The sequence below is a fragment of the Culex pipiens genome, chromosome 2, assembly GCF_016801865.2.
Source record: "Culex pipiens pallens isolate TS chromosome 2, TS_CPP_V2, whole genome shotgun sequence".
In the NCBI taxonomy this organism is placed as follows: Eukaryota; Metazoa; Arthropoda; class Insecta; order Diptera; family Culicidae; genus Culex; species Culex pipiens.
Genome location: NC_068938.1, coordinates 85,709,743 through 85,735,458, shown reverse-complemented (window position 1 = coordinate 85,735,458; position 25,716 = coordinate 85,709,743). Strand labels below are relative to the sequence as shown.

Genomic DNA, 25,716 nt, shown 5'->3' with positions numbered 1-25,716 from the left:
TTTACAGTTATACAGTTACAGTTATAATTCTCTACCAGAACAGTTTTATAAATATTTTTCAACTTATTTGAAACTTCTTTATCAGTGTCATTCTATTATCTATTGAGACTGGCTCAATAGAATTCAATAATTATTTTATTATCAGTAACTGACCTAGCAATAGCAAATGCGTGATGTGTGTTATTTTTTTCAAACATAGATTATGTAGCCTCCTTCCTAGTATTGTTTTATTTTCAATTTTATTTATTTAAATAAAACAAATGTTGATTTCTAACCCATCACACCACAAACTTATCCTGCGTCCAGAAGCACTGATGAAACTGGTAGGCCTTCTCTTCCGGAGTCGCCCCCTTCGCCGTTTTGGCGCAAATTTCCAGCATTTCCCCCAGCGACTTTTCGTCGTGGCCATCCCGCAGGAACTCCCGCATGTTCGGCACGTCAATGTCGCCGGTCGGTTTGGCGATACGCATGCCCTGCATCAGGCACAGCAGGTTACGCTTGTACATCGAATCCTTGACGGTCAGGTTTCCGGTAACGGTGATCTGCTCGTAGTGGACGGTGTCCTCGGGGATGTTCAAGTTGGTCGTGCAGTTCACAAACGATGAGTGGATCTTTTCCATCTGTTTGACGGTGAAGTTGGCCTGAAATGGGAGGCGGAATTGGGAGGGGGTTTGGGGGAATTTACTTGGTAGGGTACTTACCTGAGTGACTGCCACCAAGCAGAGTAGAGTTGCTACTACCTTCATCATTGTTCGTTTATTCGTGCTAAGCAAGTTTCGAGCAACTATTAATACTGACTTGGAGAAAAGAAACTGTAATTTTCTGAAACCCGACATTCAATAATTGCTTGTCTAACTTCATCATTTTGTCACACCGTCAGTGGAGGTAATTATGGGCAAAAGTAATTTTCACAGGCTTGGAAACATTAGGTGGCGCCGAAATGAGGTTATTTGTCAAAACTTGTGTTCCTTTCTGCTGGATTTCAGAATAAAATCGCTTATTTCTCATGATTCCCTGCATCAATCTTGATAAAACTGGTTGCAAAAGACGAGAAACTGCGGCTGGAAACGTAAATAATAGAGTGTAACAAAAATGACTTTTTGGCGGGCATTCAAGGGTTTGTTCCGGTGGGCATACTAAGCCCAAATCCAAAATATGAGCTTGATTGGACGTAACAGGAGCTGGCGCTCCGCCCTTCAATTTTAAATGGGATTTAACCCGTAAAAAAAGATTTTTTCAAAAATGTCATTTTTTTAGGCATTTTGGCCACTGAAGCGTTTATTTCCAACATCATTGGCGTGTAGGCCAGATCCTTGCGCATCTTTTGGTATATATAACATTGAAATTTGGAGCACCCTAGAGCTCGGTACAGACCTTCAAAGTTTGGCATTTTTTCAAAAAATCGGTCCCGGCAAAAAAGATATGCGTCGCGCTTCGCGACGCCCTAGACGCCATTTGATTTTGCCGGGGCCGATTTTTCGAAAAAATGCCAAACTTTGAAGGTCTGTACCGAGCTCCAGGGTGCTCCAAATTTCAATGTTATATATACCAAAAGATGCGCAAGGATCTGGCCTACACGCCAATGATGTTGGAAATAAACGCTTCAGTGGCCAAAATGCCTCAAAAAGTGACATTTTTGAAAAAATCTTTTTTTACGGGTTAAATCCCATTTAAAATTGAAGGGCGGAGCGCCAGCTCCTGTTACGTCCAATCAAGCTCATATTTTGGATTTGGGCTTAGTATGCCCACCGGAACAAACCCTTGAATGCCCGCCAAAAAGTCATTTTTGTTACATCCTAGTAAATAAACAACTGCTGGTTGCCAGTTTTTTGGAAATTTTGTTGTCATAAGTGCGAGAGAAAAGTGCGGGCCAAATCCAAGTTACAGTGCAAGGATCAATAATGAATACCGTAAACTGGGGTGACTTTGATAGCCCGGGGTGACATTGATAGAAATTTGATTTGGCCACTAATTTTGATACATCCAATATAACAGTCACATTTTTGCTTATATGTTCGTCAATAAGCTGTCCCTTAATGCTTGCATACTCATAATTCTCAAAAATGTTTAGATATTAATTTGATGGGCATTTTAAAAACCTATCAAAGTCACCCCGGGCTATCAAAGTCACCCCAGTTTACGGTATAAATTTTTGAGCGCGCAAAAACTTGTAAACTTTTCCTTTAAAAAAACATGTTTTGGAACACGAAAAAATGAGTTTCCCCGTTTATATCAATGAAATAAACAGTTATATAGTTGATAACTGATATGTTAACGTATTTCAACAATTTTTATTGATTTTTGACAGGCTTTCTTGCCAAATAGTCCAAATTACTATCTTTTTCTAAATTTACAGTTTTCTCAAGGAAAAATCAAACCGAGATTGGAAAGTTGTACATCAAATTGTTGTAAATAATTTTCCTCATCCGAATCTGGCATAAGTTTTATAAAAATGTTGATTATGAAGGAAAAAACTTTTTTTTTCAAAAAATCATAGGTTTACGCTACTTGTTCATAGGTGGCGACATATGTCTTTTAGCTTTGCTGCAAATCCTCTATGATAAAACCTGTGAATTAAATAGCTATATACTAAAAATTGAGGTACGATTTCGTACTATTTTTTTTTCCGAAATTTTCTCAATTTTTGAACTTGTTTCTTCTATTAAAAACCAAGTTGTGCAAGTTAACCTAACAACCTTTCTAACTTTTATATAATTTGAATATCATCTAGCTAATTATCGGCCTCCATTCAGCAATTCCTTTGTTTTGTCTGAACAATTCCCATTTTCGTCGATTTTCGCAAAAACCACATTTTCAAAAAATCATAACTCCGCGCCATTTCAACCAATTTTAGCTGTATTGGACGCAAATGAAAGGTTACACTGACCATCAAAAATGACTGCGCAGGCTCAAACTCGAGGGAAAGCATGAAGTTTGCGGTCCCCAGAAACACGTGCACATTGAATTTTTCAAGAATGTTTAGAAAAGGCCGAATGGTTTTTCTCCAAAGTTTGTACGGACAATTAGTGCTATTCGCTACTTCAGTGAGTATAGTAGATTGCTGAGATTAACGCCTTAACAACCAAGAGGGTAATAGTCATAAAGAAATTGAGTTTGCCATGACATGTGAGTTGAGGAGCTAAAGATTTTTTTTTCTGAAATACTGGCAATTTTTGGTTAAACTAAGCCTCAGAACAGGCCTAAATGAATAGAATCTTTGCTTAGTAGATCCAAAATAGACACATGGCCTTGTTAGAAATGGAAATTGTTTGGTGTAATCCTTGATATGAATCTCAAATAACAACTACTTTTTCAGTTTATTTGATCCATGCTTTGAGATATTGAGATAATAACTTTTTTTTCAACCTGTTGAGACATTAATTATAAATCAAGTATTTTTTAGCCAAACATTGATCGAAAAAATCAAATTAAAAATTGTTTTACAACACAAACTTATTTTGTGTCCAAAAACACCGGTAAAACTGGTAAATTTTATTCTCCGGGCCGCACCCTCCTCAGTTCTAGCGCAGATTTTTAGCATTTCCTCCAGTGTCTTCTCGTCGTGTCCATCCCGCAGGAACTCCTTCATCCGTGGCAGGTCAATGTCTCCGGTCTCGTTTACGATCCTCATTCCCCGCATCACACACAGTAGGTCACGCTTGAACAGCGGATCATTGAGGGCCAGATCGCCGGAAATGCTGTGCTCTTCGTAGTGGACGATGTCCTCGGGGACGGCCAAGTTAATGGAGCAGGTCACGAATGATGCGTGGATCTTTTGCATCTGGTTGACGGTGAAGTTGGCCTGAAATTTTCGGTGAAATTAAGAGGGGTTTGAGGGTCTGACTTGAGATGGTACTAACCTTAGTGACGGCCAGGCTTGCCACACGTAGGGGAGAGTGGGGAGACTTGATCCCCTTTTTTTGTATCGCACATAACTCTGTCAATTTCTCACAAAACTATAAACTTTTTGCATGAATTTAAAGCTTAAACATTCATCTATGTTTGGCTAATAAGGGTATTTCATCAGATGAACTCTTCGAATCATGCCAAGCGTTTTTAAAAAATATTTTAAACCGGCATTTGAAAAATGTTAGGGGTAACTTGATCCCCCTTTCAATATTTTAAAGAAATCTTAAGCAAAATGTTTCTTATTCATCCAAACTTTTAATTTTCTATAAGTTACAGCAATTTCACATAAAACCTGTACGTTTGTGTTCAAAATATAACAAGTTTAGTATGTAAAATATTTAAAAACTTATAATAATATTTTTTATACCAAAATTAAGCATGTTTACAAAAGCTGGAAATTTTTGTTTACAAAACTTTTGAAAAAAGGTTCAAACTGCAGTATGTTATGTACAACTATACTAAAGGAAACTATGTATGAAAACCCAGCCCAATTAATTAATCTTGAGGCTGATTCCAGTGACTGTAAAAATGCAGGGATCAAGTCTCCCTAAACGCACTTTTTTAAACAATTGATTGTAAAAATAGTATGACGATAAATTTAACATCAAATGCGTAAGGGTTTTGGAGTTGATAAGTTTATCAAACAATTCATGTATAAAAAATATTTTTTTTAATATTTTTTTAGTGTTTTCTATGCATATCAAAAAAAGAAAAAAAGATCTCTTGGAAGTTTTTTGCAGCTCGTTTTAGAAAAATGTGTGTAACTCAATCTAAACATTTTTTAATTTTTTTCTTTGTTTTCTACAATGAGTTTTAGTTAATTTCGCACAACTTTCTAGAACAAAGCTAATTGTTTTACCCACATGCTGACGAGATACAGGCTTGGGATCAAGTGTCCCCGGGGATCAAGTCTCCCCACTCTCCCCTACAGATATTTTTGGCACAGACCAAACACTCAATCAAGTATAACTTTAAAGAAAAACATAAACATAAACTACTCAAGTGTATTTTAACTGTAAAAATAATTAGTTTGAGTGTTTGGTCTGTGCCAAAAATATCTGTACATGTGGCAACGCTGGTGACGGCTACTAAGCAGCAGAGTAGAGTTACTGCTATCTCCATCATTGTTATTTACTTGGTTAAAGTCGATCTGAGTGAGCTATTTATACTGAGTTTAACATTAAATGGAGTGTGATAGTTGACCATTAAACAACCGAATCCGTGTCACAAGTCTTTATTGCCTTTTGGGATAGTTTTTTCTTCGCACTTCATAGCTACTTGAAACGCCAACACCCATCAGATTTCGAACGTCTTCTTGGTGAAGAAGCACTGTCCGAAGGCGTAGATCTTGTCGTTGACCAGCTCGCCCTCCGGGTTCTTGCAGGTCTCGACGGCGCTGGCCACGGCCTCGCGGTCAAACTGGGGCGCCATGAACTCGACGATCTCCTGGCCGTTGATCGTGCCGTCCTGCTCGACGAAGCCCATCTTCATCAGCATGCAGGCGTAGAATTGCTAGACGGTCGGAAAATTACTGGGAGTCAGATTTTGACAAATAGGTTGTGACAAACCTTGGACTTATCGTCGTTCAGGGACAAATCTCCATACATGGCCATTTGCAGAATTTTGGAATCCTCTGGAAAGTCAAGCTCTTTCATGCAGATGTCCGAGTACTTGTTGATGGTCTCTTTTTGGGATTCGTTGTAATCGGCCTAGAATGATGTAAATTGGAGTTATTTTAAAAGCTTATATAACTGTTTAATTTAACTACTAACTACTCAAGAAAACAACAAAATTCATGCTACAAACTTTTATTGAGTCTAAATTTCCAAAATTTTCCTTAAATCTCGAAGCTCTTTTTGGCGAAGAAGCACTGCGTGAAGGCGTACGCCTTGTCCTGGATCAGCTTGCCCTCGGGGCTCTTGCAGGCGTCTACGACGGTGGTGACCGCGTCCCGGTCGTACTGCGGTGCCATGAACTCGACGATCTCCGGTCCGTTGATCGCACCGTCCTGCTCCATGAAGCCCATCTTCAGCATCATGCAGGAGTAGTATTGCTGGAGAAGTTTCGAAAGCAAAGTATTTGAATGATTCATATTTGATTGGTTCGGGTATGTTTCGGCCAAACCTTGGACTTTTTGTCATCCCTCGACAAATCTCCGTACATGGCCATTTGTTGGATTTTGGACTCGGCTGGAATGTCCAGCTCCTTCTTGCAGATGTCCGCGTTCATGGTGATGGTTTCCTTCTGGAAGTCGTTGTAATCGGCCTGGATTGTGCGGGTAAACGGGGTTAGCTTACCGTTTTGCTTTAGGCTATAAAACCACTCGTAAAATGAACTTTTTAAATATTCCTCAATTTCACGTATTCATATCGACTCAGAACACAAGTCTGAGCAAACCTATATACTTGATTATCTCGGCTTTCGCTAAACAAATTTGTCTGGATTTGTTCCATTCGGTCCAGTTTTGGTACAGGTCCATGGCTTGGTATTGCAAATTGTGAAGCTTGATTTAGTTGTCAAATAGTTCAGCAAATAAATAATTTCCGTGATTAAAAAAGGTACATTTGCAGATTACCTCCACAGTTCCGGCTCGAATGTCAAAAATCAACACTTTGACTTTTGACATCTAGCGGATTTCTTGGGAACTATCTTTTAGAAGCTTTTATTGTTGAGCTTTTTGCAAGCATTCAGGCGTAATCAAACAAACAGAAAGCTTATGAAATTGATTTTGTGGGGAGGGCAATAATAATTATATTTTTGAGTTTACCTGGATAAGATCTTTATAGTCGTAGAAATTGGCCAGTTAAAAATGCTAATTCGTCGTTATTTTGAAATTCTAAAACTGTTACAAATCAACAATACTATCACGAGGAGCCCCAAGACTTAACTGTATTTTCGAAGTGAAATTTTAAACAATCCAAACTAATGTAAATGTTGCTAATTTCCAAAGACTTTCGATGAACTTACTAAACATTCAAGACCACAAATTTACCTTGCAAACGACCACCAGCGCCACCGCAACGGTCACAAACGACAAGAAGGACTGCATTTTTTCGCACTAAAATTTCACTTCTTTTACTGTAACTGCACAACTCTCAGCTGTAACTGTAGCAGAACGTCCTAGGCGCATCCCTTTTTATACAAGGGCTACGCAAAAAAAAGAAGGCCCAACTTCTATGCTGGCCGCAAACTGGTTTGGCTAGAAATGCAGAAATTCTCGATTATCATCTCAAGTTCACGCACCCACCCGGAGATCAATGATCCCCGGTCTACACTCTACGCCGATGGCATCGGATTGAATAAATGGACTTTAGTTAATTTCGAGCTGCGTTTGCACTTTATTATCCGCGGCAACTCTACGCTACTTTAGATGTCGAAGGATTTGGACAGGAAGAAGCACTTGAAGAACGCGTTGGCCTTTTCCCCGACGGATTCGCCCTCGACGGTGGCGCACTTTTCGACCACTTCGGTGGACAGCTTACGGTCGAACTTGTCGGTCAGGAAGTCCACCAGCACTTCCTTCTGGATCGTGCCCTGCTCGTCGATGAAGTTCATCATTCGCATCGTGCAGCAGACGTATTTCTAGGGAGGAATGTGCGAGAAAGTTAGTTTTTTTTAAACTTAATTAAATTCGGTATTCATTGAACAAGTACCTTCTTGAGATCACCATTTTCGGCAAAGTCGCCATACTGGACAGCTTTGGGAATATCAGAGTCCTCCGAAATATCAAGCTTCTTCTTACACTTGGTGGCCACATCGTTAAGAGCTGCCTGTTGCTTATCGCTATACTCAGCCTGGAATTTAAATCAAACTTAACTTTATAAACTGATAAACATTTCACAAATGTTCACGCACCATGCAAAGTCCGCATAGGACAAGAACCATAATCACTCCGGTTGCAACCTTCATCCTGAAAAATAATTTAAGAGTTAAGCAGTACAACTATCTAGACGGAAGTTTTAACCGACTTTGACGGAGCTGTCCAGAAGTGATTGGGCTTTTATATTAAAAATCATCGCGTGTGACTGAATTTCGGAAGAAGCGAGTTCATCCAAAAAGAAGCCAACTGGTTTGGTTCGACAACTATCCATCATTTTGGGGAACAGGTAGAGCAGTGAGATTTGGAGGCGCGCTGCACTGGGGTGAATTGGCAATTGTTTTATTCATTATGGATAGTAAGGTTTTTTGAATTTAGAACATTAATAATCAAAAATATGAATAGTTTCACAATAAATAGATTGAAACCTAATAATTAATATTTTTGATATTTTTATATATTTTTCAAAAAATACAAATAATTAAATACCATAAATAAATGTTCATAAAAATTATCACAGAAAAAAAATCACCGATACATAACATTTCTACCCCACCGACGACCGCTTTGTTTCTGTTTCTATCCCAAGCGAAAAGTGCTGAATCATGCTTACAATGCTAGAGAGCACGGAGCATTGGTGAAAATGTTTCTGCAACTGGCTGTCGTAGTCCGATATACAAATAATCCAAAAAGCATTAAGCAAGTTGGAAGACAATTAAAATTTTGGGTGTTAGTCGTGTAGTGTAAAAATTCAATAGCATTAAAAAAAATTCACAATTTTAAAATTCATTTTTTGATTTGGACCGCAAACTTTGTCCAAAGAAATCATGGTCATACAAGACGATATAAAAAGAATTTTCTGATCGATTTGGTGTCTACGGGAAAGGTGTAACTTTCGATTTTTAGTGAACTTTTTATCACTTATTTTAAAATCTTTTTTGTATATGGATACTATTTTTTTGAAAAAAATATTATAGTACATTACCTTTTTTATAGCTACTTTTAGGTATAAATATTCGATTTTTAAAGGTTTCTTGAGTATAAAAATATTTTTTGAAAGAAAAGCACCTTGGAAATTTATGAATTGTTAAAATAATTTCTTATATTTTTTTCTCTGAAGCTTTGAAAATCGGGCAATTAGTTAATAGGATACACAGCCCCACAATGAATTCATTACAATAAATAAAATCTCAAAGTGTCGCCTGATTATCCAGTAATTTTCAACTGTCGAAATTCTGAGCAGCCTCTAAAAAATTTATGAAGGCTTTTATTGAAAAACAAATGATGCAAAATGACTTCTTTTGACGAAGGGAATGAATGGACGAAATTTCGTCCAAATAAAAAAATAATCAAAGAACAGTCAATTTGCGAAATTGTAGGGAACCACTCATTTTTTTAATACAAATTTATCGATTATTTTTTACAATCACCTTTAACATAACTTATCATTTTTTTGTGCGACGATTTTTTGACGAAATACTTCGTTTCCTTTTTTGTGTGTTTTTTTAATGTTTTTTTTTAATTTTAAATTTTAATCACATAATTTTGAATTTTGATGATAGTATTTGGCATGTTTTACTTTTTTCCATTTATTATTTTTTTTGAGTGATTTTCACATTTTTTTGCTAAACAACGCAGATTATTTAACAAATGTGATGATTTCAAAATCACTTTGGTGAATTTTATAAAGTCATTTGCTGGAACAGATTTCATCTTTTCGAAGCGGCTGTGTTGATTGATGTATAGACCGGCTGCAAATTTTTACGTTTTATATCAAGTTTTCAAAGAAAATCCACGAAATCCACAAATTTGAAACACTTTTTTCTTACGATGTAAACAAACTTTTTTTTCTCCAGGAGTACATATTTTTTACAAAAAATGACTTCACACTCTGAAACCAATAAAACTCAAGCTTAGTGATGTTTTAAACAAGGTCTGATAACTTTTTTTTTGTGAAAATAACAATTATATTCAGGTGTTCCACAATTGTGGGAGGCACAATAACATCCCACAATTATGGAACAGGTAATTTGGAGGCAGTGTTTTGCTGCTCTGGTTAAAATAGTCTTGAAATGAGTTTTTTTTTTGTTCAAAAAGTATTATTTTTACTAGTGAAAAAGCAAGAGAATGTCCAAATTAAGGTCCTAAAAATAGCAGGGACGACAGGAAAGTTGCATTTTGCATCCTATTGACAAATTACCACAAAAGTGTTCCGAGTTTGTGGGTGTTCCGAATATGTTGGATGACTGTAATGTTGGCAGCACTGCGTGATTTTGACATTTCGGACGTGCACCATTTGTAACGCCATCTTCGCTTAAAAATCTGGATAGCGTTCCAGGAAGCTGTTCGTTTATGATGTTGATATGAAAGATTTCTGAGTTGATTGTAGATAACTGCACTGAGTTTGAGTGAGGAATCAAAGTTTATTCTTAAGGATTGAGTTTATCTTTAATCGAAAGGAGTTTCTCTTTATTGCCTTTTTAGAAATCATTTTTATTCATCTTGAGCCTTTTATTATATTTTTATTTCTTATTGCCTAAATATGACAAGTGTATTCACGATTTTTGTGTAAATTTCCGAAAAAAAACACTTTAAGAGAGATAATAAATCATGTAAATGAGAGTGAAGGTCCATCTACAAAGTACTGACGCAACTTTTTGCGGTTTACGATCATTTCCACCACAAAAACCTGCGTAAATCGGACTGCAAATGAACTTTAACTTTTAAAACCGACTTACACGATGCTAAATTTTTTGTTAGCCTGGAAGCACTTGACAGATTCCTTCATTCTTTCCTCCAGCGTGGACTCCTCGCGTTGTTCGAAGCACTGATCGATCACGTCGATGATGTCCTGTCGGGCGAAGACGTTGCTTTTCAGCAAAAAATCCTTCATCCTTTGCGTTTTGAACTTTTCCTCCGCGTCAATCAGGTCATATTTGCGAGCAACACACAGTAAAAATTTCTACAATTTTTAATGGGGATAATTGAGCTACACTTCTACTAAAGAAAAAAACAGACGCCCACTTACCACGTCGTCTTCAGTGTAAGTAATTTCATTCTTGACCGTACGTAGCAGCAAATCGGAATCCTCTGGCAGCCCGAGTTCCGGATAGCAGGACTTTGCGAGGTTGGCCAGGATTTTGGCCTGCTCTGGATTGAGTTGGGCCTGGAATGGGAATAGATTAATAATTGAGAACAATCGCAGGAAAGCTCTTCCAGGATTACCAAGCAGCTGCAGCCCAGGCACAGAATCGTTAAAGCCACTAGTAGTTTCATCGTGATCGATCTGATCAACGTGCACTCCTTTGCGGTACTGACGAACTCCCGCACAATACTCAGCTTTAAATGCAGTTTACTATCAGTTTGACCTTTAAATGACTTTTAGGAACAATACTTTGCTTCATTGGCTAAACAGAGTTAGAGTGTAGACTAGCATATTAGGATGTAACAAAAAAAAATTTTAAGGGGCATTCAAGGGTTTGTTTCGGTGGGCGTATATATAACATTGAAATTTGGTTAAATCCCATTTAAAAAATTAAAATGCAAAGCGCCACCTCCTGTTACGTCCAATCAAGCTCATATTTTGGATTTGGGCTTAGTATGCCCACCGGAACAAACCCTTGAATGTCCGCCAAAAAGTCATTTTTGTTACACTCTACTATCATAAACGCTTAATGGTTTACTTGAGTTCATATCTGTAATTTCCTGGTTAGTAACAAATCCTGAGAATCAGCCTTGAAAGATAAGACAATGAGATTTTTTATTATAAAAATAATTATTGTAAATATTAATCGAGTAATAGTTGGCAATTAGGGTGCCCAAAAAAGTTTCTGACCAAACCTTTGTCTATTTATTAAATCAAGTGTGCTCGTCTTATATTTAATCCAGTCCAGTTATGATTTATAACGAGAGACATACCCCAAAAATTATGAGTTCAGAATACAAGTAGGGTTTAAATAGGTGATTTTTGATAAGCTAGTGTTTTTTTGAATAGTTCCTATAAACATTTGAAACACAACAGCTTATAGAACCTTTAAAAAACTCTAGAACCTTTAAAAAAAAACTCTAGATAAAAACATAAACAAATCTCCTGATGAGGTTTAGTAATATTCGTTATTCTATAGAACGCATGATACTTTATGTCTTAGAACTACGCATTTTAAATTTATGTTAAATTTAAATGTTAAAATGTTCTTTTTTTTGCGAATAAAAATTTATGCCATAGATTGCAACTCAAATTAAGAATTAAGATCACACGGAGAAAAAAGAGTACCCAAAATCGTGAACAAGCGTTCATGAAAATGGGAATGAAAATGAAAATGGGAAACCACGAACATGGTGAGTGTTCAAATCCCATGGTACGTTTTTGGAAATCTTACCATGGGAATTGAACACTTTGTTCGTGGTTCCCATTTCCATGGAATGCTTGTTCACGATTTTGGGAACTCTTTTTTCTCCGTGCAGATGTCTTTTTGTTACACTTGCTTATTATATCAGCTATTTTCGAAATTGCAATCCTCAGACTCATATTTATCTTATTTCATTTCTTTCAGATAACTTTCACAATCATGCAAAATTTGGTAAGTATCATATTGGTTTGTAGTTAAACAGATTTGTTAAGGAATAAACTAAGTTTGCTGAATAATCAATTTATTCCAATTTTTGCTTCTTAGTAAAAAAAAGAGATTTTTTTATTTTTCGGGAAGATTGCAGAAAAAAATATTTGATATTCTTATCAGTTAGGTCCAATTATCTTCATTTATTGGAAGAGTCTTCAAAAGTTTTTTTTTTTTCAAGATGCGCCCATCGTAATCTTGTTTTCAATAGATTTTCGTGACTCAGGTAATTTGAGAATTATTCTTAAGTAAATTATATCGCAAATTTTCCCAGAAACAGATTTTTCCATTTTTAGTTTTTTTTGCGGTGTCCGTCATGTGAAAAGAAATTAAATCCTATAAAATTTGGAGAATGTTGCGTTTCAATTGGGAATTTCTCTGCTCATACTGTATGATTGTCCCATGTTAAAAAAAGTGCAACTGAGAAAAATGCGATTGAATTTTTTAGACTTAACCCTTTAAGTCCCTTATCATCCCTCTAATGTTTTATTCTCTTGCTTTTATGCAGGTACACAAGACACAATACTTCGTAAAACTGATAATTTCACGAAAGAAATTACTTGGTGGGACAATTATGCTTAGAATTGTAACGATGGGACAAACAGACTTGGTGTTGTTTTTGATGAGTTGGCGAACAAAGTAACTAGATTCTATGTGTCAAGCTACCTAAACTTAAAAATGACAAAAAGTCAGAATCGACCAAAAATGACATGGAACAATTAAGCGTAGAACGGCAGTATAGTAAAAACTAAAATTTGAATGATTCGATTTTTTTGAACTAAAATGGTAGAGGGTTGAAAAATAATTTTAAAAATAACCTATCAAATAATATACTGCTTTTTAATGAAATAATCGATGTTTAGAATTGTTTAATGCCCAAATTTGTATCCGAACAATATGTTGCTGTGTTTTCAAGACAAATTCTGAGTTGAAAGCAGTTTTATATTCAGCTAACTTGTGATAAGGGCAGCTCAAATTTTCTATAAAAAGATTAGCAATGGCAGAGTGATAAATTAAATAGGCATTTTATTTTCATAACAACACTCTTAGAGGGAGAACTTCTTTTTGTCCCAAAAACACCTATAAAACTTAACGGCTCTATCCAGCATTTTATCCAATACACTGTCCCTTTCGAGACAAAGATCAATCAGTTCTTCCAGTTGTTTTCGATCAAGTTGCTCGTTTTGCGCGAAGAAATTCACAACCTTTTCGGAGTGATAAATGTTTTGGGGATCCAACCAGCCTGCTTCCCGGTGATAACAGAGGATGTATTTCTAGAAAAACAATTATATTATTGAATATTTGATTACAATACTTTTGTTAAGTCAAAAACTTACTGCTTCCTGATCGTTGTACGTTAAATTTTTATGATAAAAAATCTTATCAACCAAATCCGACTCTTTGGAGATGTCCAACTTTGTGTAGCACACCCTGGTAATGTCCATTATTTGACGAAACTGGTCTTTGGTGAACTCAGCCGCACAGCTGCTGAGACAGAGCGCGAAGAAACCCACTTCGAGCCACTTCATGCTTCTAAGTTGAACGCTGGAACGGCACTGAATGAAGTTCCTTCTGCTGCTGTTTGACTTACCTTCGAAGATCTGGATAGAATGATCTAACTTGTTTGTGCTTGGTACACGGAGAGAAAAACTTTTAATCTTTTTGTTGGCATACGATGAAGATATCATTGCAAATTACAGAAATACAACAGATGAAAAGGTAGGCACAAATAAAGAATAATTCATTTAAATTTCCAATTAATTCGGCGATTCAGCATGAGTAATTAATAATAATGAAATTTCAAAATCCAGCTGATCTAAAAGCACTTCCAGGTCCGTTCGAGAACATCACCCTTTGGCTTGACGCATTTGGTTACGAGACGACGAACGTTACTGGTGTCATACTTATCCGCCAAGAACTGCACGATTGACTCCGGCAGGATGTTTTCCTCGGAGTCCATCAGGTCGAGCTTTTTCATGGTACAAATCGCAAACTCCATATCGGTCTGTTTGGCACCTCGATTGTACAGACTCGTTCAATGACGTCATCGTCGTTCGGGATGGAAAGTTCCTTCATGCACTGCTTGCCGGCTTTCATGACCGCCTTAATCGCCTGCCTGCTATAGTCAGCCAATTTGAAATCATGTAAAAATATGTTCAAACAGCTTTGTAACTTTTTAAAGCAATATTTTTTCGTATTCTTAAACTAAACCAACAGATATAACGTTCCAGTGCGGTGGTGATTGTTTTAGTTGAAAGCTGACTGCGAAGTGATATTTGCTCAAAATGCGATGTTTACACGATTTTTTTTACTGGGAGTGATTGGATGTTGGCCACTTTTCACGAGATTGCATTTTTTGGGAACAACAACACAATCTTACTTACCGTGCAACTGAAAAGAAAAAAAACAGGTATCACATTGAACAAACATAGTTTATTAAAAACTGAATCAAGCAAATTCTCACAATTAACAACACACTTGAAAACAAACGACTAGGAATCAATTTCAGTAGATTTGGATTTCCTCATGATTTCTAGAACAAAGTAGGAGGGGAACAGCATCTTATTCCAGCGTGCCTCTAATGTTGGCAGGTCAGAACTTTGACATTCATTTAAAGGTAATTTAAAGCGTTTTCAACTGAAATCGAGCGATAAATAGCTCAATAAAAAGTGAGCAAGCAAGTTTCTATCAAAAGTTTTGCAAAATTAGCTGTTTAAATAGTGAAAATCAGCAAATTGGATGGGGTTAGGAGCGAGCGCTTAACCTGCCAAACTTAGGCTTTTCTGAAAGAGCACACGATTTTTAACCAAACCAAACATCATTAACTCAAAAACGATGAAAATGCATATGGGACATTTATGCGATCATGGGCAGTACAGTTGTTTTACAATCATTTAATTAAAAAAAACTAAGATTTGACGAAAAAATACTTTTTTCGGAAAACAATTTTTCACCAAACTCAAAATTATTTTTTAAATGTTTCAATCATGCTCAAAGTGATTATCAATGCAGGGAAAAGTATTTTAAATAGTGCTCAGTTGATTCCACTGAAATTTTAAAGTTTTTTTTGAACAAAGGTGTTTTTTTTGCCCCCTGATTTTTTGTGCCAATTTTGAATTCGAAAATTACGTAAATTTTCCCATAAAACGACATTTGTCGCCTTTTTAGACAGTTGAGTAACCAGAAACGGCAGTGGTTTTAAAACTGTTTTGGTGTCCAATTTTTCATAAAAATCCTTTCCACGCAGAAATTTCAAATCTTCTTTCATTATTTGAATCAATCTTCATGTTTTCTATGAATCGAAAGGTACGACCTCAATTTTTTTTTTAATATTTTGACATTTTTATAGCTGTTGATAGCACAATTGCTAATATCATTTTGCTGTAAATTAAGATAACATTTTGCTATGAAATGAAAAAACAAAATTAACTTCAAAATATCGTATCACTTTCTAAAATAATATTGCCGTGGCTGTAACAAAATGTTATAAAATGACATACCCCATCCGAGATTTATACGTAGAAAGTTGTGTTTCACCGGCCTGAATCAGAATCTATATATTTGAAAATATTCTATATTTTAAATTTTTGGTACAGATTAAAGTGGACCGATCTTCAAAAAATATTTTTTATTGCAAATTTGTAGATTGTCACCTTTACAATGCTGTTTAGGGTTTATAAATCCGTTTTGATTGTCAAAAGAAATACCACTTTGAAGACAACCATATTTTGGATGATTTTTTAGTGGCAAACATGGTCCCAGAGGTTCAAGGCTAAACAAAGATCGCATAAAAGACGGATGGCTTTAAAGTGACATATCTTTCGACAATCAAAAAGGATTTACAAACCCTAAACGGCGTTTTAAAGATGAGAAATTTTTCTACAAATTTGTAATAAAAAAGTAATTTTCAAAGATCGATCCACCTATAAGGCTGTGCCTGTTTGTAGATTTGAAATGTTAAGGTATTTTTATTCTTTGTTGACAATGTTCGGATAGTTAAATCAAATCAAAACATAAATATTTACCTTTTTTAAGTTTTCCTTACTTCATTTAAGTTTTTAAGTTTTGATAAAATAAAATTGGGTTATTCTTTTTTGACGTGCTTTCAAAAGGTTATATGAAAAATATATATTTTTTAATATTTCTTCATTGTAACAAAACGCAATTATTTTCGCTGTCTTTTATTTATACTGTTTATTAAATTATGTCAATTATTTAAAATTTGGAAGCACACTACCGGCAAAGCTTGATTATCCTGCAAGATTTTAAGTTAATATTAAATTAAATTTCCCAAAACAATTCTATACTTTAACCCTACCTACTACACTGATGTAACATCCAGCTGCAATTGCAGTGGCGATAATTTGTTCAATTGACATTTCGAACAAGCGCTCCTCTTGTGATCTGTGTTGTCTAAGGAGATGGTTATTTTGAACTGTGAAGATTACGTTGAAATGCGCTCATAAATAGCACGGAATAGCAACGCTTCCTTTGTTGGGAATTTAATCAATGCCGCGTGATTCTGAATGTATTTGGGTCAATTGTGATGGCGTGCAAAGCGAAACTAGTTCAGGTTTGATAAGATCGATTTACTTTATTGATTTTCAGCAAATTTAAGAAAAAACATGAATATTCTTTTTAAATATTAAATATTAAACGTTTTCTTCGCAAAACAGCATGTGTAGAACTCAAACATCCGATCGTCCAGAGTGGCTCCTTGTGGGGTTGCACACTGCTCCATCAGTGGTTTCAGCAGCTCTTCGTCGTAATTATCCTTGAAGGTGTCGATAATAGCTTGCTTGCTGACGTTTCCCTCACCATCAATTAGCGCCATCTTCTTCATCACGCAAGTGATGTATTTCTGAAATTAGATTCAAAATTTTCAAAAAAAATCTTCAAACTTCACCAAATCTGTTGCTTCACCTTAGTAATTTCATCGTTTACAACGTTGCGATTGTACATAACCCGTTCGGCAATGTCACTTTCAAGAGGAATCGACAGTTGACCCATGCAATACTTTGCCGAGTCCAGAATGAGCTTCAGTTCCTTTTTGCTGAACTCTGCCTGAAAATGTTATTAAAATTAGTTTAGCTAGTAAAATTGAATTTAAAAAACTTACCATGCAAGAGCCAGCAATAATAAGCACAATTACAAACGCAAGCTTCATGGTTGAATTCTTGACTCTTCCGAGGGAGAACGTGCACTGGAATGGCCAAATTTGAAAATTTCATTTTTGAAAGCACAGCTGATAACTTGGAATGACTTGCTTTTCATCCTTGACGATGCACGTATCATTTTAAAATTTGACCTTAAAATTTTGGAAGATTGTACTATCAGGGCGAGTTACAGAAAAAAGTAATACCATTTTCAAGGTGTTTGTGCAACTGGGTGCAAATGGAATTTGCTTTTAATGATTAAAAAAGTGGCTTAACGGTTTTGTATCAAAGTTTAAAATTTTTATTTCTTCAATTGCTAATCTTATTTATTAAATGATATTTTTTGAAGTATTTCTGTTCCTTATCCTAATAAAAAAATCAGGGATGTGAAATGATCGAAATGCGGCTCATTTCTCTACAAATGCTGTGAATTATATATAAATGAAAAATGTAACTGGTATTTACTGAAGCTTCAATCGAAATTTGGTCTATAATTTTGAATCGCTGAGCAAAATTACCATAACATATGTAATAAAATTTCAAAATTTTATACACTGTCCTTAATTTATTTTTAAGAGAATGAAGTTTACAATGTTGGTAACAAAAAGGGAAGGGAAATCGATAGAGTAATAGCAACCAAATAGTTAAGAGTTGATATTGATTTGTTAGATATTTTGTTTAGTTTCTCTTTGATATTAATTGTTAGCATATTGTGGGTTGTGATTTTTAAAGATTTTTAAGAATAATAGATTGCACCACATCTCCATTTATTTTCGAAAATCAGCCCTAATCAGTCGAACTTGGTTCAAAATTGCACCTTTACAGTTCAAAGCTCTTCTCGGTGAAGAAACACTGGTAGAACTTCCACAGTCGCTCGTACACGAAGGGGTCGTCCTGCTTGGCGCACTTGGCAAGCACAGGCCGCACCAACTGCTCGTCGTATCGATCCACCATGAAGTCGACCACTTTATCGACGATGATGTTGTCGTTTGCGTCGAGCATGTCGAACTTGCCCAGAGCGCAGTACAAGTATCTCTGTGAATTTAAACTAATGTAGTATAAATCAAACCAAAGTTACAATTTAATTGATTACCATATCCTTGCGAGTTGGTTCCTTGTTGTACATGATGCGCTCGATTACATTGTCATCCATGGGAATCGAAAGCTCCTGCATGCATTGCTTTCCAAGTTTAAGCACTTCTTGGATCTGTTTCTTGCTGTATTCGGCCTTTAAAAATAAGAAAGTCAGTTTTTTTTGTTGATTAATATTCAACTTAAAGACGCTTACCGAACATGCCACAGCAAAAGTAACAAGCAAAGCAACGATCAGTTTCATGGTGTTTGGTACTTGTCTCGATGGAGGTTTTCAGCAAACTGAATTTCTCTCAAAATGCAGGTGATGCTTGCGTCCAAATAATTTGGCTGATTCCGCATGTTATCAGAGCAAAAAAAAAAAAAAGAACGCGCAGACAAACAGACTGGAAACACAATCTTTCTTAGTTTACAACACCAGCATGATTTTTCAATGCAAAGTCCAAAACTGCCGAAGCGCTATTAAACAAATATTAATAACAAGGAAAATTGTATTTGTTTTTCTATTCATGCAAAAGTGGTCTCGGAATATTCTAGAATCTTGAGCACCGAATTGTTTGATCAATATGGTAACTTCGGCAAAGTTGCAGGTATATGCAAAGACAAACCGGGAAAATAAGGACTAGACTTAAAAAAGTTATACACGTTACAATTTTTTTGTGATTTTTAATTTCACTTTTTGTCACTAAAACTTGATTTGCTAAAAAACACTTTTTGAATCAGTACTGATTTTTTTTAAATCGAAATATAGGTCGCAAAAAATTCCAACTTAATTTTTTGTTGTAAAATCGAATTTGCAATCAAAAAGTACTTTAGTGCACCGTTTTCAAGTTATTGCCATTTTCGGTAACTTTTTTGAAATTAATCACAGTCATCATTTTTTTTTTAATTGGTGCCCATGTTTGCTCACTTTTGATACACATATTTTTGTAAATCTGAGAAAATTTTCTATATTTTGCTTTTCAGAACTTTGTTGATACAACCCTTAGTTGCTGAGATATTGCCATGAAAAGGTTTTAAAACAGGAAAATTTATGCTTTTTAAGTCCCACCCAAACAACCCAACATTTTCTAATGTCGATATCTCAGCAACTAATGGTCCGATTTTCAATGTTAAAACGTGAAACATTCGAGAAATTTTCCGATCGCTCCGAAAAAATATTTCAAATTTTTTAAAATCAAAACTAACCTTCCAAAAGGGTCAAAAATTCATATTGCGTCCAACAAAGTTCAAAAAAGCAAAATATAGAGAATTTTCTCAGCTTTTCAAAAATGTCTTTTTCAAAAGTGGACAAACATGGGCACCAATTAAAAAAAATGAATAACTGCTACTATTTTTAAAGAAGTTACTTAAAAATGGCTATAACTTGAAAATGGTGCACTTTATCAAAATTTCATTAAAGTACTTTTTGATTGCAAATTCAATTTAACATCCAAAAATGAAGTTGAAATTTTTTTGTGACCGAAAAATCTAAAAATCAGTATTGATTCAAAAAATCATAACTCGGTCAAAGATTTTTGGCACATTCTAGAAATGAGCATGAGCATGAGCATGAGCATGAGAGATCACCCATGGTTGCCCCTCCGTTGCTGAACAGAACCGTAATATCCTTTCAGCACTACTGGTCATAGGCTTCGACGATCTAGTGGTGTTTCCCTTATCAACAGCATGTATGAATGCGCTGAAAAGATAAAACACCATGATTGCCAAAACTAGATCAGTTGCGAATAGGTAACAGTCATTGGCCACCAACGGCGCCCGCCATGTCAGTTTGTAGACCTCGAGTTTAAGGGACGGGAATGTTAGTTAGCGCAGGTTGCTACTAGGGCAGCTGATTTACTCTGTGCTTACACCCCACGAGCGCCAGGAACCTGAAAACTTGTTAGTAGGATGGGGTGTTTGGTCAGGATTCATCATAGAAGATGATGATGCGACCCAAAATCATAGTGTTTGTTGAAAGGTATTATATATTATTCTCAAGGCAAGCAATCGGATGCTGCGGATGAGACATTTCCCGTTTATCTGTTGTAAAGTTTTTAAACCAAAATCATTTGTAATTAAAGAATGAAGGATTAAACAGTGTAACTTGTAAGTTGGGATGATTTCAGGAGTTTTAAATGATTGATTTTTAGTGCGGTATTGATTAACGAAGCGAACGACGAGTTACCATGTTTATCGAGCTCAAGTGATATGATTAGGTTTTGCTGCTTTTGCAAATATTTTACTGTTTTCAATATATATAAAAAAAAAACGCGCTTTCAATGTAAATAATTTGTCGACACGAATGCTTAAAAAACGCAAAAAAAGTCTGCCGAGACGACCAAAACTGTATAAAATATTATATCAACCGGATTATAAAACATTATTAATTTTATGAATTAACAAAATCAAATCGTAATGAGTAGGGGGAGAGGGGGTAATATGCACCCCCGGGGCAAAATGCACCCCCTGCTTTTCTCGGTATTTGGAAGAATTTTCTGGGGAAAAACTCATAGAAATTGGAAGCTTAACATTGCTAAACCATGCTGGAAAAATTTGAGCATCGTAGTTTAAAAACAGCTTAAGTTATTTGCAAAACTTTAAAATGTTGTGTTTTCATCTAATTTTCGTTGAACTTTCATTATGATTTTTGGACAATATAAAAGCATTTATTGTTATGGTAAGTATTGAGGTATATAGTTTTTGCCATAATCTTCACTATTCTGTAGATAGATGAGTCCAAAAACATTAAAAAATGTATTTTTAATTAAATTTTCTGCTAAAAGCCTGGTCGGGGCAAAATGCACCGCTGTGAAGCTCCTTTGTAAAAACAGCGGTGTCATCTAGTGGTGACTAGTGAAAACTGCTTTTACCCGGTGCATTTTGCCCCATGTTGTGGTGCATTTTGCCCCGTTGTTGTAGTGCATTTTGCCCCATTGTTGCGGTTCATATTGTCCCGCATGGTTGTTTGAAATGAAACAAAAATGTTTTTAGAAATTTGATATTTTCGAACAATTTCGAGGTTTTTTAAGACTTTTTTCACATGGATGACGAAGAATAATAGTTGTTTTAGAACATCGAACAAAATTCTGCCACAGTAATGCTGTAATGGTTGAGAAATCACAGTTTTCCCTTAGGGGGTGCATATTAACCCCTCTCCCCCTAATTAGAAAGTCAACGCGTTTGAGTTTAACGTCCGAATATGCATTATTTACGCGACGAGAATATTTAATTTAAAAGTAGTACTCATTCATGCTTCCTTACATTCATGACCAATCATACAATTCTTTAAATCCAGAGTTTTTTTGAAAAGGACCTATAAACTATTGTCTTTCATATGTTTATAGGACCTATTAAAAAAAAACTCTAGAAATGATTATGGCATTTCTCAATAGGGAAAATGTCAAAACGCTTAGCTGTGAAAAAAGGTTGCTTGCGTCACTTAGTCTTTTCAGGAAAGCTGAGAGGTTTTGCGTAACGTCACAATGTTATTTAAACTTGAAGCTTGATTTTTGGCACATTCTAGAAATTTCTATAAAGTAGGCATTTGATGTCCCCTAAAACACATAAAAAAAGTTTGTTGTTGCAAACAGCTTGACAGGCAAACTGATGGGAAATTGGACAAGCTTTCCGGTAAAAATATTTTCGAGACTGAAAAATCTAGTCTGTTATATAGAAATTGCCAAAAGTCACCAAAAAACCTAATTTTCGACATTTTAATTTTTTAAACCGCTGTATCTTCCCTAGGATTGGGAAATTGTCTGGAGAATCGATTCCCACCATCAGTTTTTAAAAATTTTGATGTTTAGACCATTTTTCAAAAAAAAAAAACAGTTTTAGTAAATGATTTTTGTATTTTTTAGGAGAGATATACCATCTTGCATTTTTCGTCATTTTTTTGTAACATCTTCGCCTATTACCTCAAAAATTTTGAACGAAAAATGACATCACCTTAAAATTTGACTTATAAATTTAAAAATCTAAAATTCTCATAGATGTGGCGTGTATTATTATTTCAGTATATTTTTTCAGAAAGCCCGTTTAATTTCCTACAAGTTTGTCTTTGACCACTTTTTGATACGATACAACGGCTTCGAGTCACAGTAATTTTTAAAGTGCAAAATACAAAAAATATTTAAATAACTTTCGCCCTTCTCAAATGTTATTTTCGAGTACAATTGGCTCCATATACACAAAAATTGCTTTTATAGGCCTAGGATAACATGTCTACAAAGTTTCATTGAAATCGGAGAGGGTCGAGTACAACAGTACCAGAAAAATTCCCGATTTGAGCTGGAATTGCTCGAAAGGAAAAAAAATATTTTGGTTATCACCCAAATGCCGATATCTCAGCAAATTTCAATGTAAAAATGGTACTTCGTGAAATGTTCTGATGATTCCGAAATAATATTATAACTTCTAAAACAAACAATGATCTCAACATGGGAAACATATACTCCTAGTTAATTAATTTGCTATTAGTTAACGGTACCGTTAAAATTGTTTTATTATTAGGAATAATAAATTGGGTTTCGAATTTACTGTTAGACAGTTTTGTTTATTAGGAATTTTAGAATTTTTTTTTTTGAGATATCCTTATTCCTTAAAATTTAAGTCCTAGGTTCTTTTACTACCAGCTCTTATCGGTACTGATGCACTGGTAGAATTTCCACAGACGATCGTACACGGAGGGATCACCCTGTTTGGCACACCTAGTGACTACAGGACGAATCACCTGTTTGGCGTACTGTTCCACCATAAAGTCGACAACCTTATCAACGACAATATTATCGTTTGCGTCGAGCATGTTGAACTTGGAATAAAAGCAGAGCATGTATCTCTGAGAAATTAAAGCAAAAATTAATATGAGAAAATCCTGGAAATTTCTCTTCTATTACCATATCGTTCCGGGTTAATGCACGTTCAATCACATTGTCCTCTTCGGGAATCGAGAGCTCCTGCTTGCATTGCTTACCAACATTCAGAACTTCTTCTACCCGCTTTTTACTGTATTCAGCCTTTAAAATAAAGTAAGATTAATTCATTCTCGATTTATGCAGTTATCAACCAACCTTCACCGAAAATGCCCCAGCTGCTAAACTGATTAGCAATGTGACGACCAGTTTCATGATGTTGTCTTGTCAACGCTTTGTTGCAAACTGAATTTGCTGCACAATCATGTAAACTAACCCCTCTGGCAGGTTATCAAGCCACGCACAGACAAGTCGACGTTAAACTCTTAAATTTTGACTTTTTAACGATTTTTAATTTTTTAATCTAATGCTGTTTGAATTAAATGCAAAGTTTGACGATTTATTCTTCATCTTATTGCCAAAAGATTCCTGATGTGTCTACATAAAGGTTAAAAATCATCCTGCCAAGCTCTTATCGGCACTAAAGCACTGATAGAACTGCCACAACCGTTCGTACACGGAGGGATCGTCCTGTTTGGCACACCGGGTAACCACAGGACGCACCTGCTCTTCCTCGTACCGATCCATCTCAAATTCAACCGCCCTATCAATGACAAATTTGTCGCTTGCATCGAGAATGCCGAACTTGATGTAAACGCAGCGCAGGTATTTCTGAAAATGTCAAGTTAAACATAATTTTGAATTAATTTAAGGAAATTCACTAAAAAATAATTACCATATCGTCACGGGTGGGTCCTCTGTTGTACATTATACGGTCAAACACGTTATCTGCCAAAGGGATCGAAAGATTCTGCATGCATTGTTTGCCCTCTCTGGAAACCTCGTGTAACCACAGCTTGCTGTATTCTGCCTAATTAATATGAATAAAAATAAACATTTTAAATTTATTGATTGCTAATAATGATCGAATTTTACCGAACACGCTACGGCAAACAAAATCAGGAAAGCAGCAATCAGTTTCATTATGTTGGACTTGACTTTTCTACGATTTCTAGCGTACTGTACTCAAAACACAAGATTTCTTTGCTGCAAAATTATTCGGACTCAAACAAGAAGGTTATCGAGCAACCTCAGCGTAAGGTCAGTTTTTGATAATAGTATTCGAATTGAGTTTGAGGCTTTTGCTATTTTAATCAGTTTTATGTTCAAATGATATTTTTTATCAGGCATTTTCAAGGAACATTTTAAGAAACAAATTTTTAACTAAGCTTTTATGTGAATCCTAATTCTAGAACAGAAGTTTATATTAGACACATTCTCCGGCAATGTACATCTTAGGATGAAATTTTGAAAAGCGTGTATGAGCTATTTGGATATTTTTCCTTGATTCTAGACTACTTGAAGCTTCAAAAATCATGGTTTTCATTAATTGAACTTTTGAATATCATTATGTACAAGTTGATTAAGTTATGCAACAATTTGTGATAAAATCAGCGTTTTAAAACATTTTTCTAAAAACTCCTGGTTTTCAGCGAAATAAAATCCAAAAATTATTCTTTTAATTGCATTTTGTAGGTTTTTAGATGTACTAAACGGAAATGTCATGGATTTACAGTTTATCTTAAGTTAAGTATTTTTTCAAACTAGTGTAAGTTAACCATTTTATTGCGTTGCAACGTCACGAAAAAGGGACAGTTGTTTATGTCAACAGAAAACTAAACATTCAATCATTTTGATATTTCGGATGCTCTTTGTACTTGGAAAGAGCTTTCAAATGCAACCTAGAGCGACTAAATTGGTTGTCTAGATCCAAAGTTACAACAGGTTTAAGTTTGCGTTGCAACGTCACGAAATTTTAAATCATATTGGGGTAATTCTCTACCAACTCACACGAAATCGGGAAAAGTTGCCCCGACCCCTCTTCGATTTGCGTGAAACTTTGTCCTAAGGGGTAACTTTTGTCCCTGATCACGAAACCGAGGTCCGTTTTTTGATATCTCGTGACGGAGGGGCGGTACGACCCCTTCCATTTTTGAACATGCGAAAAAAGAGGTGTTTTTCAATAATTTGCAGCCTGAAACGGTGATGAGATAGAAATTTGGTGTCAAAGGGACTTTTATGTAAAATTAGACGCCCGATTTGATGGCGTACTCAGAATTCCGAAAAAACGTATTTTTCATCGAAAAAAACACTAAAAAAGTTTTAAAAATTCTCCCATTTTCCGTTACTCGACTGTAAAAAATTTTGGAACATGTCATTTTATGGGAAATTTA

At 35.5% G+C, this 25,716-nt stretch overlaps 8 protein-coding genes and 1 long non-coding RNA gene across 10 annotated transcripts; all 9 read right to left on the bottom strand.

Moving 5' to 3' along the window:
- Positions 1–221: 221 nt before the first annotated feature.
- Positions 222–833, bottom strand: LOC120419782 (uncharacterized). Its single transcript, XM_039582614.2, has 2 exons — positions 702–833; positions 222–641 (listed from the first exon to the last, which is right to left on the bottom strand). Exons 1-2 carry the CDS (start codon positions 747–749, stop codon positions 279–281), a joined length of 411 nt encoding a protein of 136 aa, XP_039438548.2. The 5' UTR covers positions 750–833; the 3' UTR covers positions 222–278.
- Positions 834–5,127: 4,294 nt separating this feature from the next.
- Positions 5,128–7,008, bottom strand: LOC120419784 (uncharacterized). 2 transcript variants are annotated; one of them, XM_052708738.1, is made up of 3 exons: positions 6,902–7,008; positions 5,478–5,618; positions 5,128–5,421 (listed from the first exon to the last, which is right to left on the bottom strand). In XM_052708738.1, the coding sequence occupies exons 1-3, from the start codon at positions 6,956–6,958 to the stop codon at positions 5,206–5,208; spliced, it is 414 nt and encodes a 137-aa protein (XP_052564698.1). In that variant the 5' UTR covers positions 6,959–7,008; the 3' UTR covers positions 5,128–5,205. The 2 variants fall into 2 exon arrangements, with proteins under 2 accessions (XP_052564698.1, XP_039438551.1); XM_039582617.2 differs by lacking the exons at positions 5,128–5,421; positions 5,478–5,618 and adding exons at positions 5,702–5,962; positions 6,034–6,174.
- A 221-nt stretch (positions 7,009–7,229) lies between these two features.
- Positions 7,230–7,873, bottom strand: LOC120419791 (uncharacterized). Its single transcript, XM_039582626.2, has 3 exons — positions 7,765–7,873; positions 7,563–7,703; positions 7,230–7,491 (listed from the first exon to the last, which is right to left on the bottom strand). Exons 1-3 carry the CDS (start codon positions 7,816–7,818, stop codon positions 7,276–7,278), a joined length of 411 nt encoding a protein of 136 aa, XP_039438560.1. The 5' UTR covers positions 7,819–7,873; the 3' UTR covers positions 7,230–7,275.
- Positions 7,874–10,216: 2,343 nt separating this feature from the next.
- Positions 10,217–11,110, bottom strand: LOC120419811 (uncharacterized). Its single transcript, XM_039582648.2, has 3 exons — positions 10,952–11,110; positions 10,755–10,892; positions 10,217–10,688 (listed from the first exon to the last, which is right to left on the bottom strand). Exons 1-3 carry the CDS (start codon positions 11,000–11,002, stop codon positions 10,461–10,463), a joined length of 417 nt encoding a protein of 138 aa, XP_039438582.1. The 5' UTR covers positions 11,003–11,110; the 3' UTR covers positions 10,217–10,460.
- A 2,241-nt stretch (positions 11,111–13,351) lies between these two features.
- LOC128092948 (uncharacterized) lies at positions 13,352–14,210 on the bottom strand. The gene is made up of 2 exons (XR_008212112.1): positions 13,680–14,210; positions 13,352–13,616 (listed from the first exon to the last, which is right to left on the bottom strand). It is a non-coding gene; the product is annotated as an uncharacterized LOC128092948 (long non-coding RNA).
- Positions 14,211–16,910: 2,700 nt separating this feature from the next.
- On the bottom strand, positions 16,911–17,576 carry LOC120419812 (uncharacterized). The gene is made up of 3 exons (XM_039582649.2): positions 17,462–17,576; positions 17,266–17,406; positions 16,911–17,203 (listed from the first exon to the last, which is right to left on the bottom strand). Exons 1-3 carry the CDS (start codon positions 17,507–17,509, stop codon positions 16,988–16,990), a joined length of 405 nt encoding a protein of 134 aa, XP_039438583.1. The 5' UTR covers positions 17,510–17,576; the 3' UTR covers positions 16,911–16,987.
- Positions 17,577–18,241: 665 nt separating this feature from the next.
- LOC120419824 (uncharacterized) lies at positions 18,242–18,930 on the bottom strand. The gene is made up of 3 exons (XM_039582660.2): positions 18,787–18,930; positions 18,592–18,726; positions 18,242–18,533 (listed from the first exon to the last, which is right to left on the bottom strand). Exons 1-3 carry the CDS (start codon positions 18,832–18,834, stop codon positions 18,318–18,320), a joined length of 399 nt encoding a protein of 132 aa, XP_039438594.1. The 5' UTR covers positions 18,835–18,930; the 3' UTR covers positions 18,242–18,317.
- Positions 18,931–23,083: 4,153 nt separating this feature from the next.
- Positions 23,084–23,753, bottom strand: LOC120419790 (uncharacterized). Its single transcript, XM_039582625.2, has 3 exons — positions 23,642–23,753; positions 23,468–23,587; positions 23,084–23,409 (listed from the first exon to the last, which is right to left on the bottom strand). The coding sequence occupies exons 1-3, from the start codon at positions 23,696–23,698 to the stop codon at positions 23,200–23,202; spliced, it is 387 nt and encodes a 128-aa protein (XP_039438559.1). The 5' UTR covers positions 23,699–23,753; the 3' UTR covers positions 23,084–23,199.
- Positions 23,754–23,861: 108 nt separating this feature from the next.
- LOC120419787 (uncharacterized) lies at positions 23,862–24,557 on the bottom strand. Its single transcript, XM_039582623.2, has 3 exons — positions 24,419–24,557; positions 24,219–24,353; positions 23,862–24,154 (listed from the first exon to the last, which is right to left on the bottom strand). The coding sequence occupies exons 1-3, from the start codon at positions 24,464–24,466 to the stop codon at positions 23,939–23,941; spliced, it is 399 nt and encodes a 132-aa protein (XP_039438557.1). The 5' UTR covers positions 24,467–24,557; the 3' UTR covers positions 23,862–23,938.
- Between the last annotated feature and the right edge of the window lie 1,159 nt (positions 24,558–25,716).